Genomic DNA, 13,160 nt, shown 5'->3' with positions numbered 1-13,160 from the left:
TGTCATCGCGTATCGAACAATACCGCCTCCTTTGTCGCGGCATCTTTTCTTCTCCACTTTCCGGCCATGGATAATGAACGATTGCCGCGCAGCCGATAATAAATGAACGAAGCCGCAGCAGCTTTTTCTTTCCGTTCGGTTGCATCGCGTGGAACGAACGTTTCAACGAACGCGAGACGAACTTTCGTCCGCGGGCTGAATTTCATCCGATCGAATGGGAAAGTATAACGTTACGTGGAGCAAAGCGTACGCGGAATATTCGTCATCCAGCCGGTAAATTACAATGCGCCGTGTGCAGTTCATTGTACGAGTGGATGCGTCTATATACCCGCTTTATTACGTAATTTCAGTCGGCAAATTATTACAATTCGTCCCGGCGGTTTGCACTGTTAACGATGTTTGTATTATACGTACATAGCCGCGCGGCAGGGCGGCATTGTACGCGTGAACGAGAGGCAAATAGTCCAATCGATAGATGCCCGCCTTTGGTATTCAAATCAAACACTTTGGGCGTATCTACATTTATAAACGTCTATTATCATTCGCTGGATAATGAATCGCCAATTAATTACCATGCTCCAATCAATGGTAGGGCCGACAACGAAAGTACAACGGGTCGGTTAGCATTTCGTTCGCGTTTACCCAGCCCCAGAAGGACGTCACGATTTTTCTATTTCCATCGAATGGATCGCGCCACTAATCTTCCGATTTCCTCCTCTCGAGCCGATCGCGTGACAAGCGTTGTACCTTTGCACGCGATCTTTCGCGAATGTGCGAAACTTTAGGGAAACTACGGTGGCCGACGTACTCTGATAAAGAAAGAAACGACATTTGTGACGTTAACCAGTTCGCGAGCTGGGATCTCATCGAAAATTCTATCTGGGTAGCGCAGTCCTAAAATCATCGTGGACGTTGATGGGGTCGTTTCCGCGCGATTAGAGTCAGGAAAGGACGAGGAAGAGATTCGCAGCCAGGAGGACCTCCGTTTACAGCGGTGTCAGCCGGCGGTCGCGGCGACCGTCCGACCGCAGCACTGTCAACCTGCGTAATTAATCCACGTTTCAGCGGGCCTGAAACGCCCGACAGCAGCCTAAGATTTACCGCAGTCCAATTTTACACCTGTCCGTCATCCGAACTCGCGACCAGTTACCTTTCGCTTAATGAAATTTGCTCGCTTGGTAATTATCAGTGCTTCGCTCTGGGATTCGTCTATCCACGTCATTCTGGCTCTCTGGGCAAGGCGATTTCTCGTTCGCAGTTACAGATCGACGATTAATTCCGTATCCGTTGCGAGGATATTCGAGCGTCATCGCTCGATCCATCCAACTCAAGCTGCGAGATCTCTCGCTCGCAGAGACTAACTGCTAGTCCTTTCGTTCGTTATACACTGCTGGAGAATCGTCTTTGCACTCGTTCTGAACCTTCAAACGTTCATTTGTCATGCTTATTTCCGCTTACGGGCTTCTCGGTGGCAACGATGCTTAGAATATCGACGAGCCAACTAGCAATTGCCATGCTGGAATATTCGGTTCTTCGTTCTCTATCGCGCATTAATCTGCCATGAATCGAAATTACGCTCGAGTGTACGAACGCGATCGCAATTTTCGAGCATCGTTGATCTTTTCCATGGTGTAACGCGAAACCGTTTGAAATTTGTCGCGATTTTAACCGGTCACGTCGGATTCGCCATGCACGATTCGAATTTTAAAGGTCGGCGTAAATTTGCACCGCTGCGAATATCACGGGATTCGTTTCCTCTCATTTTTTTTTCTTTTTTTTTTCAAATCATCGATCCCGGCGCACTCTACTTCAGTGGGAGAGGAACGTTCAAAGTTGTTACGAGTCTCCAAAAGCAATCACACGGGAAGACGATGGATTTCGATGAAACAAACTTATTTTCTAAAACGTATTACGCCAAGCAATCTGCGTCCTTTATTTCCTCGAGTCAATATTTCCGCTCGCTAGACCCGACAGTTTGCAAGGTTATTGCAACGTGGACCAACCGAAGTATAACCGAGTTCATGGTTGTCTTTAGAGTCGTTCGTAGCGGCGGCGCTGTACAACTTTTGATTGGAATACGCTTTTACTATTCCCTTGCAACGCTTTGAAACAACTTAGGTCCGCAAAATCGGTGCTCGTTACGCTTTCCATCGTTTACAACAACCATCACTGTGGCTGATGCACGGCCGAACGAGTGAAAAGGACGCTGTTAGAGCCGCGTGACGAACATCGTTGCGATTCGGTCTTTCGTACGTCGATACACCAGCACGAGCTACGAAAGATTCCCAGTGAAATTTCGTCGAACGCTGTGTAAATGTCAAAATCGTACGAAATGCTTGCTGTTCGATATTGCCAACTTCCGATTCAAAAGCATTCAGCTAAGTATACACTTCGCTTTAATTTCACGGAAGGAAATTCATAGAGTTTAAAGATGCTTTATTTATCCATCGATTTGAACCAACCGCGACTCGTTTGCGTGAAAGTTAATTTCAATATTTCTCGTACATTTTCCGTTGCGGATTTATCGATTCCGTCTGGCCGCGGAACCAGGAATTTGATATCTGATTCGGTGTTACGCAGCTGTTATTGTTACTGCACCTGTACTGGCTCGATGTTATTGCAGTCAAGCTGCCATGATTGACGCCGTGAAAAGCCGACCCAATGAAATCGCGGAAAAATAATGCTCGGAATACGACACTATACGTGTCGACGCACGGTCGACTCGCTGATATTTTTGCCGCGCTGCTAACAGTTCGTCCTACGGTTATACAATGGACAAAGCAGAGAATAGACCTATCACCTTATGGGATTTCGCATCACGCAAATTAAAATATCGATCGTGGAAAAATTCAATATTTAGAGCAACGGGTTTAAAAATTATATTGAACTTGATCTCGGTCTCGCGATAATATTCCTGCACGTACGGTATAAATATCTCTCTCTCTCTCTCTTTCTCTCTCTCTCTCTGTTCAAATTTGCTCGTATGGACGCTGATAACGTGTAGTATAGCAGCTGGCATCTGCAGTGTACTGTAGAATTTCTGAAAGTTGCATGTGGACTTTGGAAATCTAGAATGGATTTTGAACGATTGTACGTAAGTCCGGCATCTGCAATTCATTCTACATCTTGCCGAAGTTCCTTCGGGATTTTAAAAATCTAGAATGAATTTCAGATGCTAGGACGTAAGTATCATGTGCGGAATTTATTCTAGAAGAATCCTTATGGGCTTTGGAGAATATTTTAGCAAGCAGCTAAGGTACGTACGTCGTACGCGTCGCACAACCGCATAAATCGTTATATGTCAATATCTGCGGCAATCCAGCAGAAAATAGATTTTAATTTCATATATCGAAGTACGCGAGTTATTCTAAAATATTACGCCGGCATTATTGTATGTAACCGCAAAATTTCAATGGAACATAAATGTGCAGCAACATTCCGAAATGCATTGTGTTGCCACAACTCGAAACATTGATGCTGTATTGCGACTCGAATTTCCTTGATAAACAGGAATATTTGATCTAAAACGTAAGTACAATAACATCGTGAAAATGTACAAGAGTAAACCCCGTATTTTGTGTTATACGTATGTGCCTAATACGAGTTCGCATTAAATGGTGTGGCTTTATTATACGGCTCGTTTATTCGATTACGACATCTGCAAGATTTTACATTATCGTTCGATGTAACGTCCGCACGGATAGCTTAGCAGAAATAAAATCGACGTCGAACGACACGCAAGAGGGCGGCGACTGGATGATCGCCGTTGAAAATCGTATTGAATAGAAGCGAATCGGTGTAAAACCTAAACGACTGCTTTGTAGCAACGATACACATCCCTACGGGCGCGTCGTTATCACGAGCGTCATTACAAAGCGACCAAGCACATAATGGTCACGAACTTGTAACGATAACGACGTTGCCGGGCTTTTAGCCGACTGCGCGACCATCTCCTTACTATACGAGCTAGAAAGCTCCGAATGGACATTGGACGTGATAATGCGCGAAAGCCCGTTTGACGATCTCGCTCGATTCTAAACACAGCTGTCGTTGTACAGACACTCGGCGATACACGGCCCGTCTCCATGCGATACGTGCACACGTGTGTACCAAAGGGTTGCACGACACTCGTGGGATGCGAGCGTTCGCTCTCATGAAAAGATGACGGGATACCGGATAGAGGTCCGCGAGACGCGATTCCGGAGTCTCGATGCGCGCTACAACGTTGTTAAAATTTATGAATAATGTAGCAGAGTAATGTAGTTTCCTAGTAGTTCGTCGAAAGTAAAATCGCTACCGTCTTACAGAAATTTCACAGAAAACACGATGCTCGCGACTGTTGGAAATTCGGCCGATGAATAGCGGTGGTTGCGCGAGATGGATGCGAAGACTAGAAAAAAAAGAAAAAAAAGGAAACGACGACGAGCAACGATGCAGACGAGCGTACGCGAGCCGCACAGGAAACCAAAGGGAAAGTGCCTTGCACATTGTTGCTGGGACGGTAGAGAACAGCCGGTTTACGCAGTGTAAACGATCTTTCGCGTTGTTTCGTGGTTTGCAGGAAACAAGCAACGTACTAAAGCGTTTTACGACCGGCCTATACAAATTGCAACCACGTTAAAACAATCCACCGCGTTACAATTACAGGCGCAACGAAATCGCTGCTCCGCGCAATCCACGGATATGAGCATTGTTACACGGCTGGCTCGCAGCAACGCGGATATTGCCGATTTACGAGCTCTTCACGATCCGCGGCTAACGTCGGGGTCGCCTGTCATACATCCCCTCGTCGAATCTATATTTTCCGACCGACGGAATTTTCGTTATCCTCCGATACGGTCAACTCCGGCCCGGCTCCTCCAGCGGTGCTTTACGACGCGCCGAATACCCGCTCATACGAGAAGTAATTGCGCAGGTGGAAATTAATTTTCAGTTGGCCCGTTGCCCTACGTGACTTCGATGCTTCGCATTGCCCGTCGAATTCCGCTGAATGGAAAATCAACCGCCTCACGATCTAACATTACTCTACGGGAACCTTGGTTTCAGCCGCGACAAATCGCGATGGAAAATTTTAGAAACGTTCGTGTTTAATGATATTCAGGCGGGGATTCGTCGCACGAAAGGTGGCGTATAGTTTCGTAATAAAATGGGATACGCGCGATTCCGTCTGGAGCGTGGATTGATTTTGAGAGAGCAAGCTTCACAACTTTCGCAGCTATTATGTGATTCAAATCTTCGTATTATTCTATAATTTATTCGCTAGAATAATAGCGTCGGCCATGGCGGTTAGAGTCGATCGCATGCCGACCGGAGGCTCGTTCGACTTGCACGCCACCACCCACCAATAAGCACCCTTCGGTATCGTAGTTGCGTACCTTGTGCACCCGCACGTACTTAAACGTACACGCTATCGTCTAGCGGATTTGAGCAGATAGTAGCATGCCAACCGATATTTGCGTCTTCCGGCGTCTTCGATTATTATCGTTCTCTCGAACGCCATATTTGCTCCATGGCGTAAACACTGTCGTAGCGAGTGATAAAAAGACGCTGGGATATCGGTGGTAAGAGAGAAGCGACCAAGAGCACAGAATAGGAGAGAAATACATAGAGTCGAGGGATGAACGACGACACGGCACGTCTGATTTATGAGCTTCGTAACCCAGACGAGAAGACTGGATACCAGCACTGGCATGCAACACCGGCTTCTTCGTCTTGCGGTTCATCATCTTCTGTCTTTATTGCGCTATTTAATCCGCGTTTACACTTAACAGGATTAATTTTGAAAACACGAACATATATCAAAGATCATGGAAAATAAGAACAATTTTCGATCGTCAGGCTGATTATAAAAATCGAGTTCTGACCAGTGGATGGCGTAAAATTTGGTACAAAAAATGTAGTTTTCAAATGATTTACTTTTTCGTCGATATACGCGAGATCGGGCGCATCGATGAATGACGAAGCACCGGCAGAATGTTTTCCACGTTGCCTGCGAAGCGACATTAATTTTTCCACCGCTTGCACGATCGCTAGCCTACCTAGTTGCATGTAACGCTTCTATAATGATTTATACGTGTATAAGCTATGAAACACCGATAATTACGGTAATTGCAATTAATCAGATTTATGTGCGTTAACTATAAATCTGATTATATCTGGATATATAGGTATAGTAGTGGTAAAATCTCCGTAAACGTACTAGCCCCGATTCTATCCGAATACAAATTAGAGCATGAACGCTACTGAACCGACGACTCTCCTTTGTTGATCGAGTCGTGTTTGCCACGATGGAATTATCGGATTCTTACAGTTCACGACCGGCTGAAAAATCTGAATATCATGAAGAACCGCGTGGTCCATCGTACGAGCTCATTCTCATTCTTTTCCGCCGTTTTCTACGCACGACAGCGGCGTATTCGCTCGCAGGAATCGACAGCTGTGACCAAACAACGGACGTGCCCGAATAAAATTTTCGGTCGCGGTCCCTTGATCTCTGACGGAGGAAATACGACGTCGACGATGACTCGCGCTCCTTTTAAAATTTCGGAGGAAACTTTCCTCTGATTTCCTCCTTTACGTCGATCGAAGGCCGAGCCGATCTTGCGGTTTGCAGTTAAAACGAATCGCGGTAAGACGATAATTGCGACGAACGAAGTTAAGCGAAAACCGGACCGGGGACACGGAGAAAACGAAAAGGGATAACGAACGAATGAAATTTATGTCCGGTTTCGAGGTCGTTTCGCGCGACATCGGATCCGCTGCTTTTCGATCGAGATTTTCAAATGGAATTCTCAGCGAAGCAATAGGTTCCGACCTAGGAATCCGAGGGCAAGACCGAGGCCAGAGATCCCCGGTCAGTTTCGACCCGGCACGTAATCCTCGGACGAATCCCCAGGACCAACGGTCTGCTTTCGCCGGAAGCCCTTCGTCCACCGTTCGACCTTTCCTAACCGATCCGAGCACCGGCTCGTTCTCTTTCTTCAGACAATGAATTCGCTCCTAGAAATTTCACTCTGTTTGCCGAACACTCCATCTTTATCGTTTAACGATCGAGTTACTGCGATCGTATGCTGCAAACTTTTCGCGCTTCTCCTCGCTTCCTTGCCCCTAACAAACTTTTCTCTTTCCAACTTTCAACTTCTTTTTTCCGATCCTATCGAGGACAACCGTTCTCGTCCTAAATCTATTATCCTTGTTGTCGCGTGTACAGGCAAATCGATATCTATTCGCCGATCGCGCTAAATCTACCCACTCACGATCGGTCGGCTTGCGGCGAAAAAACGTTTGCCACTATCGTCGCCAATGTACGGATATCGAACGTTATTCGGATTAAGTTGGACGATCGGTGGTTTCTCTTGGAGCTTATACTTCAACGGTGAATCGAGAACACCTCGGAGACGCCTGAGGCAAACGGGGTCAGGAAGGAGGTCTCGGGTCAAGATGGGGATTAGGATCTCCAGGGGTCACCTTGCGAAACCCGACCTAGCACTATACGTCTAACACATAAATTATGTCCGTCTAAACACACAATTCCTCTATGAGTAGCTGTCTAGAGATGTTTGAGTGGGTGGAAAATACGAGGAGAGGAATCAAATATCCTGTCGGTGCCTTTTGTAATTTCCATTAAAATACGCTGATAGAGTGGCGAACAATTTCGCTTGTTTGTCATCGAGGAAAATCATGGTGCGTCGAAATTTGTGCTAGGTATCAGGTTGTCCGAAAAGTGTCTCTCTTTCGCAAACGTGTTTTTCACAACAGTGCACCTTCGTACAAACGTGAAACCAGGTCTGTGAAATGTCGCGGTGTTTATCTTGTGGCGGCACTCGGGAACAATGTATATCGGCGAAGCGAAGTGCCTAATGAGTCATCAATATCCCAATGTTTGAGAAGAAGACGTGCGTGGCAACGGTCGCGGACGCCTAACAAAAGCGTGGATAGTGGGAAATTGAGGGGCGACAAAAAGAAAAGAATCGGATCCGATCGACAGTTAAGTTCGAACCAGGAAGCGATAAAGTCGAGTCGTAATCGCGCAGCGAGATTGACCAGCGAAACCGAAAGCGATACGCGACGCGATCAAAAGAAGACACTTGTTAATAAATATATCGTTAACCTAAACACCGAGTGATTATTAACCGAATATCATCTAAATCTCAATAAAACAAAATGGATCGTACGTAATTCGATAAAATAATATAAAACAAAAAACGTGTGTATTATTTCCTCATAAAACGAAAGAAACTTTTCGGACAACCTAGTACATACTGTTTGGTTACCTGCCCTATATCTACGCCTACGTGTCCCCGTATCGTAAACGCTCCTTCTCTTTTATGGCACGTGATATCGTTTCTTATTTCCTGCTCCAATCGTACGTTTTTCTCGGATGATATTTTATACAGACATTCATCGTGAACGTCATTTCTGATTATCCACTCGAGAGAAAAATGTCTCGCTGAACAAACCGCGTTTCGTAATTTTCATCGCTGTGATAGCGCGATAAGAAGTGGTTTATAGCGTAACTATATAGTCAGTGAGCTATAGCGTCGAACGTTATTTCAATGGACGTGTCAAATTTATTCAGACAAAGGTTTCACGTCGTTAAGAGGATAGGCATAAATATTTGATAACAGGATGCGATAGGAAGCGAACTCGATAGGAAGAGGGTGCGTGCGTGTATCCTTTATCGGGACCATAGGTTTGCTAAGAGAACATACAATGTGTGTGTGTGTATACAGCTATGCGCATAGTTCACATACCGACCCTTCCTCGCATGGTATGTTATAATTAGTGCTGTAGCGAGCGCACGCAACATTGATATGTCCACGAGCTTCCGAATACTTCCTTAACGAGATGGCTTTGTAAACAACGAGTTAAGTCTTCGCGTGCCTCTTCGATCTGTCCTTTTCTCTCTTTTTCAGATCACCGAGCCGATTAAATGCCGTCGTTGAAATCGAGTTACGATGTTCCAACGTACCGAGCTTTTTGAATCGAGGTCGAAAAAACGGTGAAATCTAATTGTTTCCATATTTCATATTCCACGCGGAATGGCAACGCGCTTGCCCTGCAACGTCCATCCCGATAGAATCGGCCCTTTGATCAGCCATCACGGGGCGCAAGAAAGTCGGGCTGTCGATTAAATTTGCATTTAGAAATCCGATTATCGCGGATTCGAATTTTTTAACGCGGACAGCCGGGCGTGGTAAGCAGCGACTGCCACCTAGGTCGGCCGCTTTTAAATTCAAATTCTACGCGACGTCGATTAATTACAAGACGTCCACGAAACGCAGCTCTATACCCCCCGCGGATCCAAACGTCAAACCGTGTTTCTCTTTTCTGCCTTCCTTTCTTTTATCGCGTCGTTTGCACGAGCTCGCGCTCTGCCATCGTTTCCTCCGGCATTTGCAAAGCCTTGCACGCAGTCGCGATACGCGCGACAAACCAAGGTGCGAACGGTAACGGTTTCGCAGAAGGCGTCGAGGGATGAATAAAGGGGCGAGTTAAAGCGCGTCAAGGGAGTGTCGTTTCCTCTTGCCAGGTTTCCACGCAATAATCGTTACCGTGAATAGTTCGCGACCTACCTCGAGAAAAAGAGTCGTCGAATGTGAACGCGCGCCCGCAGCGTCGCTACGCGTTTGCTCCAGCTACGTATCTCTATCAAAGCGTGGTAACGTCACGTCGCGTCTCGTCTAATCGCTACAACGTATCGTGACGATCTTTGCGCACCTAATTTATAGATGAGATCGTAGATCTCGCGGTAGCTCCCGATTGAAACCAATAACTCGAGCCCAGCGGATCGAGAATATATCAATTAATCACGCGCGGCGTGCAGAAGTTGGCGCGGATCTTCCAATGGCGCAGTTACATCGATGCCGGTACAGCGAAGAGGCGTCGCGACGGTTATCAATTATTCGCCGATAAAGCTGCCATCCAGAAGCTGCTCTCGCTCCACCCACGTCGGTGCCCCTTCAGACACCGATCCAAATTTATCGACGCGCTATAATTACGTGCCACGAAGTTGATTGTGCGTAGCTGCGGTCCTCATTAGGCGTGTACGCCTCACTATTATGAAGAATTCTGACCGACGTATTGTCGCGCTTGTTCCTTTTATCTCTCACTCGCAAAGAACTAGTTGTGCAGCGTACATGGAAAGTTTGCAAGCCAGCTAAACGAAAAACCGCAGCTTTCGACGAAACATCGTTGAGATTCCATGAAAATTGAAAATTTATTCGACCGTGTCCGCGGTAAAGTATCGAGAAGCGAAGCTACCACAAAAATAAAAAATGACAACGATAAAAGATCTGCGCGATAAAATCCGACCGCGTCAATTAACGCTGTTCTTTTGAAACCGCGAAACGTTGAAAAACAGCCACCGAGAGGGAAAAAGAAGGGGGTGGGACAGAGGGTGGAAAAAAAAGAACCTCGGCGATGTATTAATCGCCAGGAACCGTTTATTTCCTCGGGCATTCAGCAGTCTCTGGGTAGTTGAGGTAGCTAACCGCTTGAAAAATGATGCAACATCGTAGCGTCAGCAGTGACGGTGCCGAATTCTAGAACCACCGACGAAGAAGCAAACCGCGGCAGGCATGCAAGTTTAATTGCGAAACTTCCCAAACTATTGCGAATTACGGGAAATATTGAAAAACGCCAGTAATATCACGGCCGTCCATTCGGTTTGCGGCTGTTCTATTTTTATCCAGGTATTCGGCCTGCGTCGGTCGAGATATTTGGCAAATAGGAACGAACGCATATATACGCGAGCAGCCAGAAAACAGGCCGCGGCCGTGATTAGGAGATTCAGCAACCGGAGATAAAGATCATCAAAACCGTAGACCACCGGTACGTATCTGCCTCTATACTCGTCGTATCGCGTGACCGTGACACGATTAAAATTGCTTAATGATCGTTTCAAAATAAATCAGAATTTCTCGTTTCGTTTAGCCGAAGCGGGTTTTATCGATAAGAGGTTTTTCAAAGAAATGCTACTAAACCTAGCGTCTGGATAAGAATTATCGCGCGATAGGTACCAAGTTCTATTTAAATCCAATGCGGTACGGTACACGGTTCGTTAAGAAAAATCATAACGAGTAATCGGTCGAGATAATTGTCAATTAAGAGGGATTCGTGTTTCATCCGATTGTATTTCCAAAGAAATACCTTGCAGACATCATTTTGACCTATTGTGTAGCACCTACTCTTCGTCTCTTTCTCCTTCTTCTCCTACTTCTTTACTCTTTTCATCCGAGCGAGAAAAATTATTCCGAACGCTGTAGCTGCATTTAAATTCACCGCTTCCACTGATCTGGTTTCCTTCCAATTTTCAGGTTCATTAAGGAAAATTATAGATACGCGATCGAGCGAAATAATTGTCAATTAAAACGTTTCGTATTTCATTGATCCGCAAGTTCGAAAGGGTCGCGGGCGACGGCCAGCTTTTAATTAATAACCGTTTCAATTAAGACGCGTCCAGTCGTTTAGCGATCCGACGTGCCAGCGATGGCGGCGACGTATACGGCCGCGTAAAATTTTGCTCGCGGGAAAGAAAAACGTGGAACTGCTGCGGAAACAGCAGGCCTTTATGAAGGTTCCGCGGTGGCATTATTGCGGCCAACTCGCAAACGGGAGAAGCTCGCGGTCGCGTCCGCAAAACGGAATGCAGAAAGGAATTTGGAGTTCGAGTGGCAAGAGGCGAGCGAGAAACGAGCAGTGACGTACGTTTAATAACGCGGACCGGCTTGTATCTGCAGCCGTCATGGTGTACGGGCATTGTAATGGGAAAGAGAGGGCGATCCGACCGGCGCCGTTTACTGCATACTAGTCGCGCGAGTTGCGAATTCCTCAAGCGCCATGAATTTTTCGTCACCGCGGCCAACCAAAGCGGCAGGTCGTCGGTCGTCGAGACACCGCACGGATTTCAGCGTCGCATCCTCCGACACAATCTCGCTCGATCGCGTAAATTAACCAACTCGCCAACCATCTTATTATGTACTAACAAGAGCAAAGAACGAATCACTCACGTATACAACGGCACTCCAGCCTCGTTCTTGAACCAAAAAACCATGTGCAGGCTGTCCTCTCCGGGTGGAGTAATGTCGCATGGCAGTTCCGCTGGTTTTCCTTCCACGACGCTGATATTGACCAATGGTACTGTAAACGAAAATAGACGGATGGTATCGTTAAAAGGTTGCATTCGTTGTCGTTACTCGATTTCGATTTCGATTTCGCGGCCGAATTGGATCGGTGGAAGAAAATTCGAGCGCAAGAGAAGATGGAGAGAGTGAAGGAATATCCGGGCCGCATTCTTCGATAGCGAAAATCCGGATATTCGGATGCAAACACAATCGAACGAGGGTGATGTTGGCCAGCGATATGTAAAGTGCACGCGGTATAGGATTAAGAGATCCGCTTATGAAATTCGGTTTGGACGGACTGCCGTAAACTAGTCGTAGCATCCTGCTTGCACAAGACGATCTTTCGAGCAGGTAAATGGAAAGCTCGAAGGTCTGATCATACGGAACGAGAAAATCCTTCGGGAATTTCCGGTAGGCTATTTCGAAGAAACGAGTTTCCATTCGATTCGGTCTGTTGCTTTCGTTTTCTCCACGCTGGACGATCGAAACAAGAATCGAACCTGCAACTATGTACCAAGCGCCACGTCTGTTCGAGAATTTCACCAGAGACTTTTTTTTCTCTTCTCCACTTATATACGAACGAAAGAGACTCCGAGAGTGTCCGAGTGTCCCAGTTCGTCGAATTCGATTTGTCGCGGTCGTTTCACCCTCTTGTTTATCGAGCGTGACGCATGCCACGAATATGGACGTGGATGCATGAAAATTTCCGTTTATCGTCGATAAATCTTTCTCTCTCTCTCTCTCTCTCTTTCTGTCTTTCTCTCTCTTTCTTTGGTAAGCGATCGTTCGCGACGCTCGAAAACCTAAACCGGAAGGATTAGCTAGCGTTTCGCGTTTACTCGCTGGTTATAACATACCCGTCTGGTATAAATATCGCTTAGGGGTGACTGTTTACCATATAAACGCCCCGGAGCTACGGTACTCATTTGAATTCTCAGTTTTTCCACGTTGTAACGAGCTCAAGGTACGTGCAACAAGCAGCAGTTACCTCTTCTCGGGTGGTAACGCGGCTGCCGCCACCGCCTCGTACCTACT

At 46.4% G+C, this 13,160-nt stretch overlaps 1 protein-coding gene across 2 annotated transcripts in view; it reads right to left on the bottom strand.

The window, feature by feature from the left end:
* Nucleotides 1-13,160, bottom strand: part of LOC138186344 (kin of IRRE-like protein 1) — a 256,576-nt gene that overhangs the window by 149,188 nt on the left and 94,228 nt on the right. For both annotated transcript variants that reach the window (XM_069126144.1, XM_069126143.1), the window contains exon 2: nucleotides 12,012-12,141. In XM_069126144.1, the coding sequence (XP_068982245.1) occupies nucleotides 12,012-12,141 (130 nt within the window). The remainder of the gene's footprint in view (nucleotides 1-12,011; nucleotides 12,142-13,160) is intronic.

The sequence above is a fragment of the Bombus flavifrons genome, chromosome 13, assembly GCF_040668555.2.
Source record: "Bombus flavifrons isolate JBK064 chromosome 13, iyBomFlav1_principal, whole genome shotgun sequence".
Classification (NCBI taxonomy): Eukaryota; Metazoa; Arthropoda; class Insecta; order Hymenoptera; family Apidae; genus Bombus; species Bombus flavifrons.
This window is presented reverse-complemented; position numbering and strand designations above follow the sequence as displayed.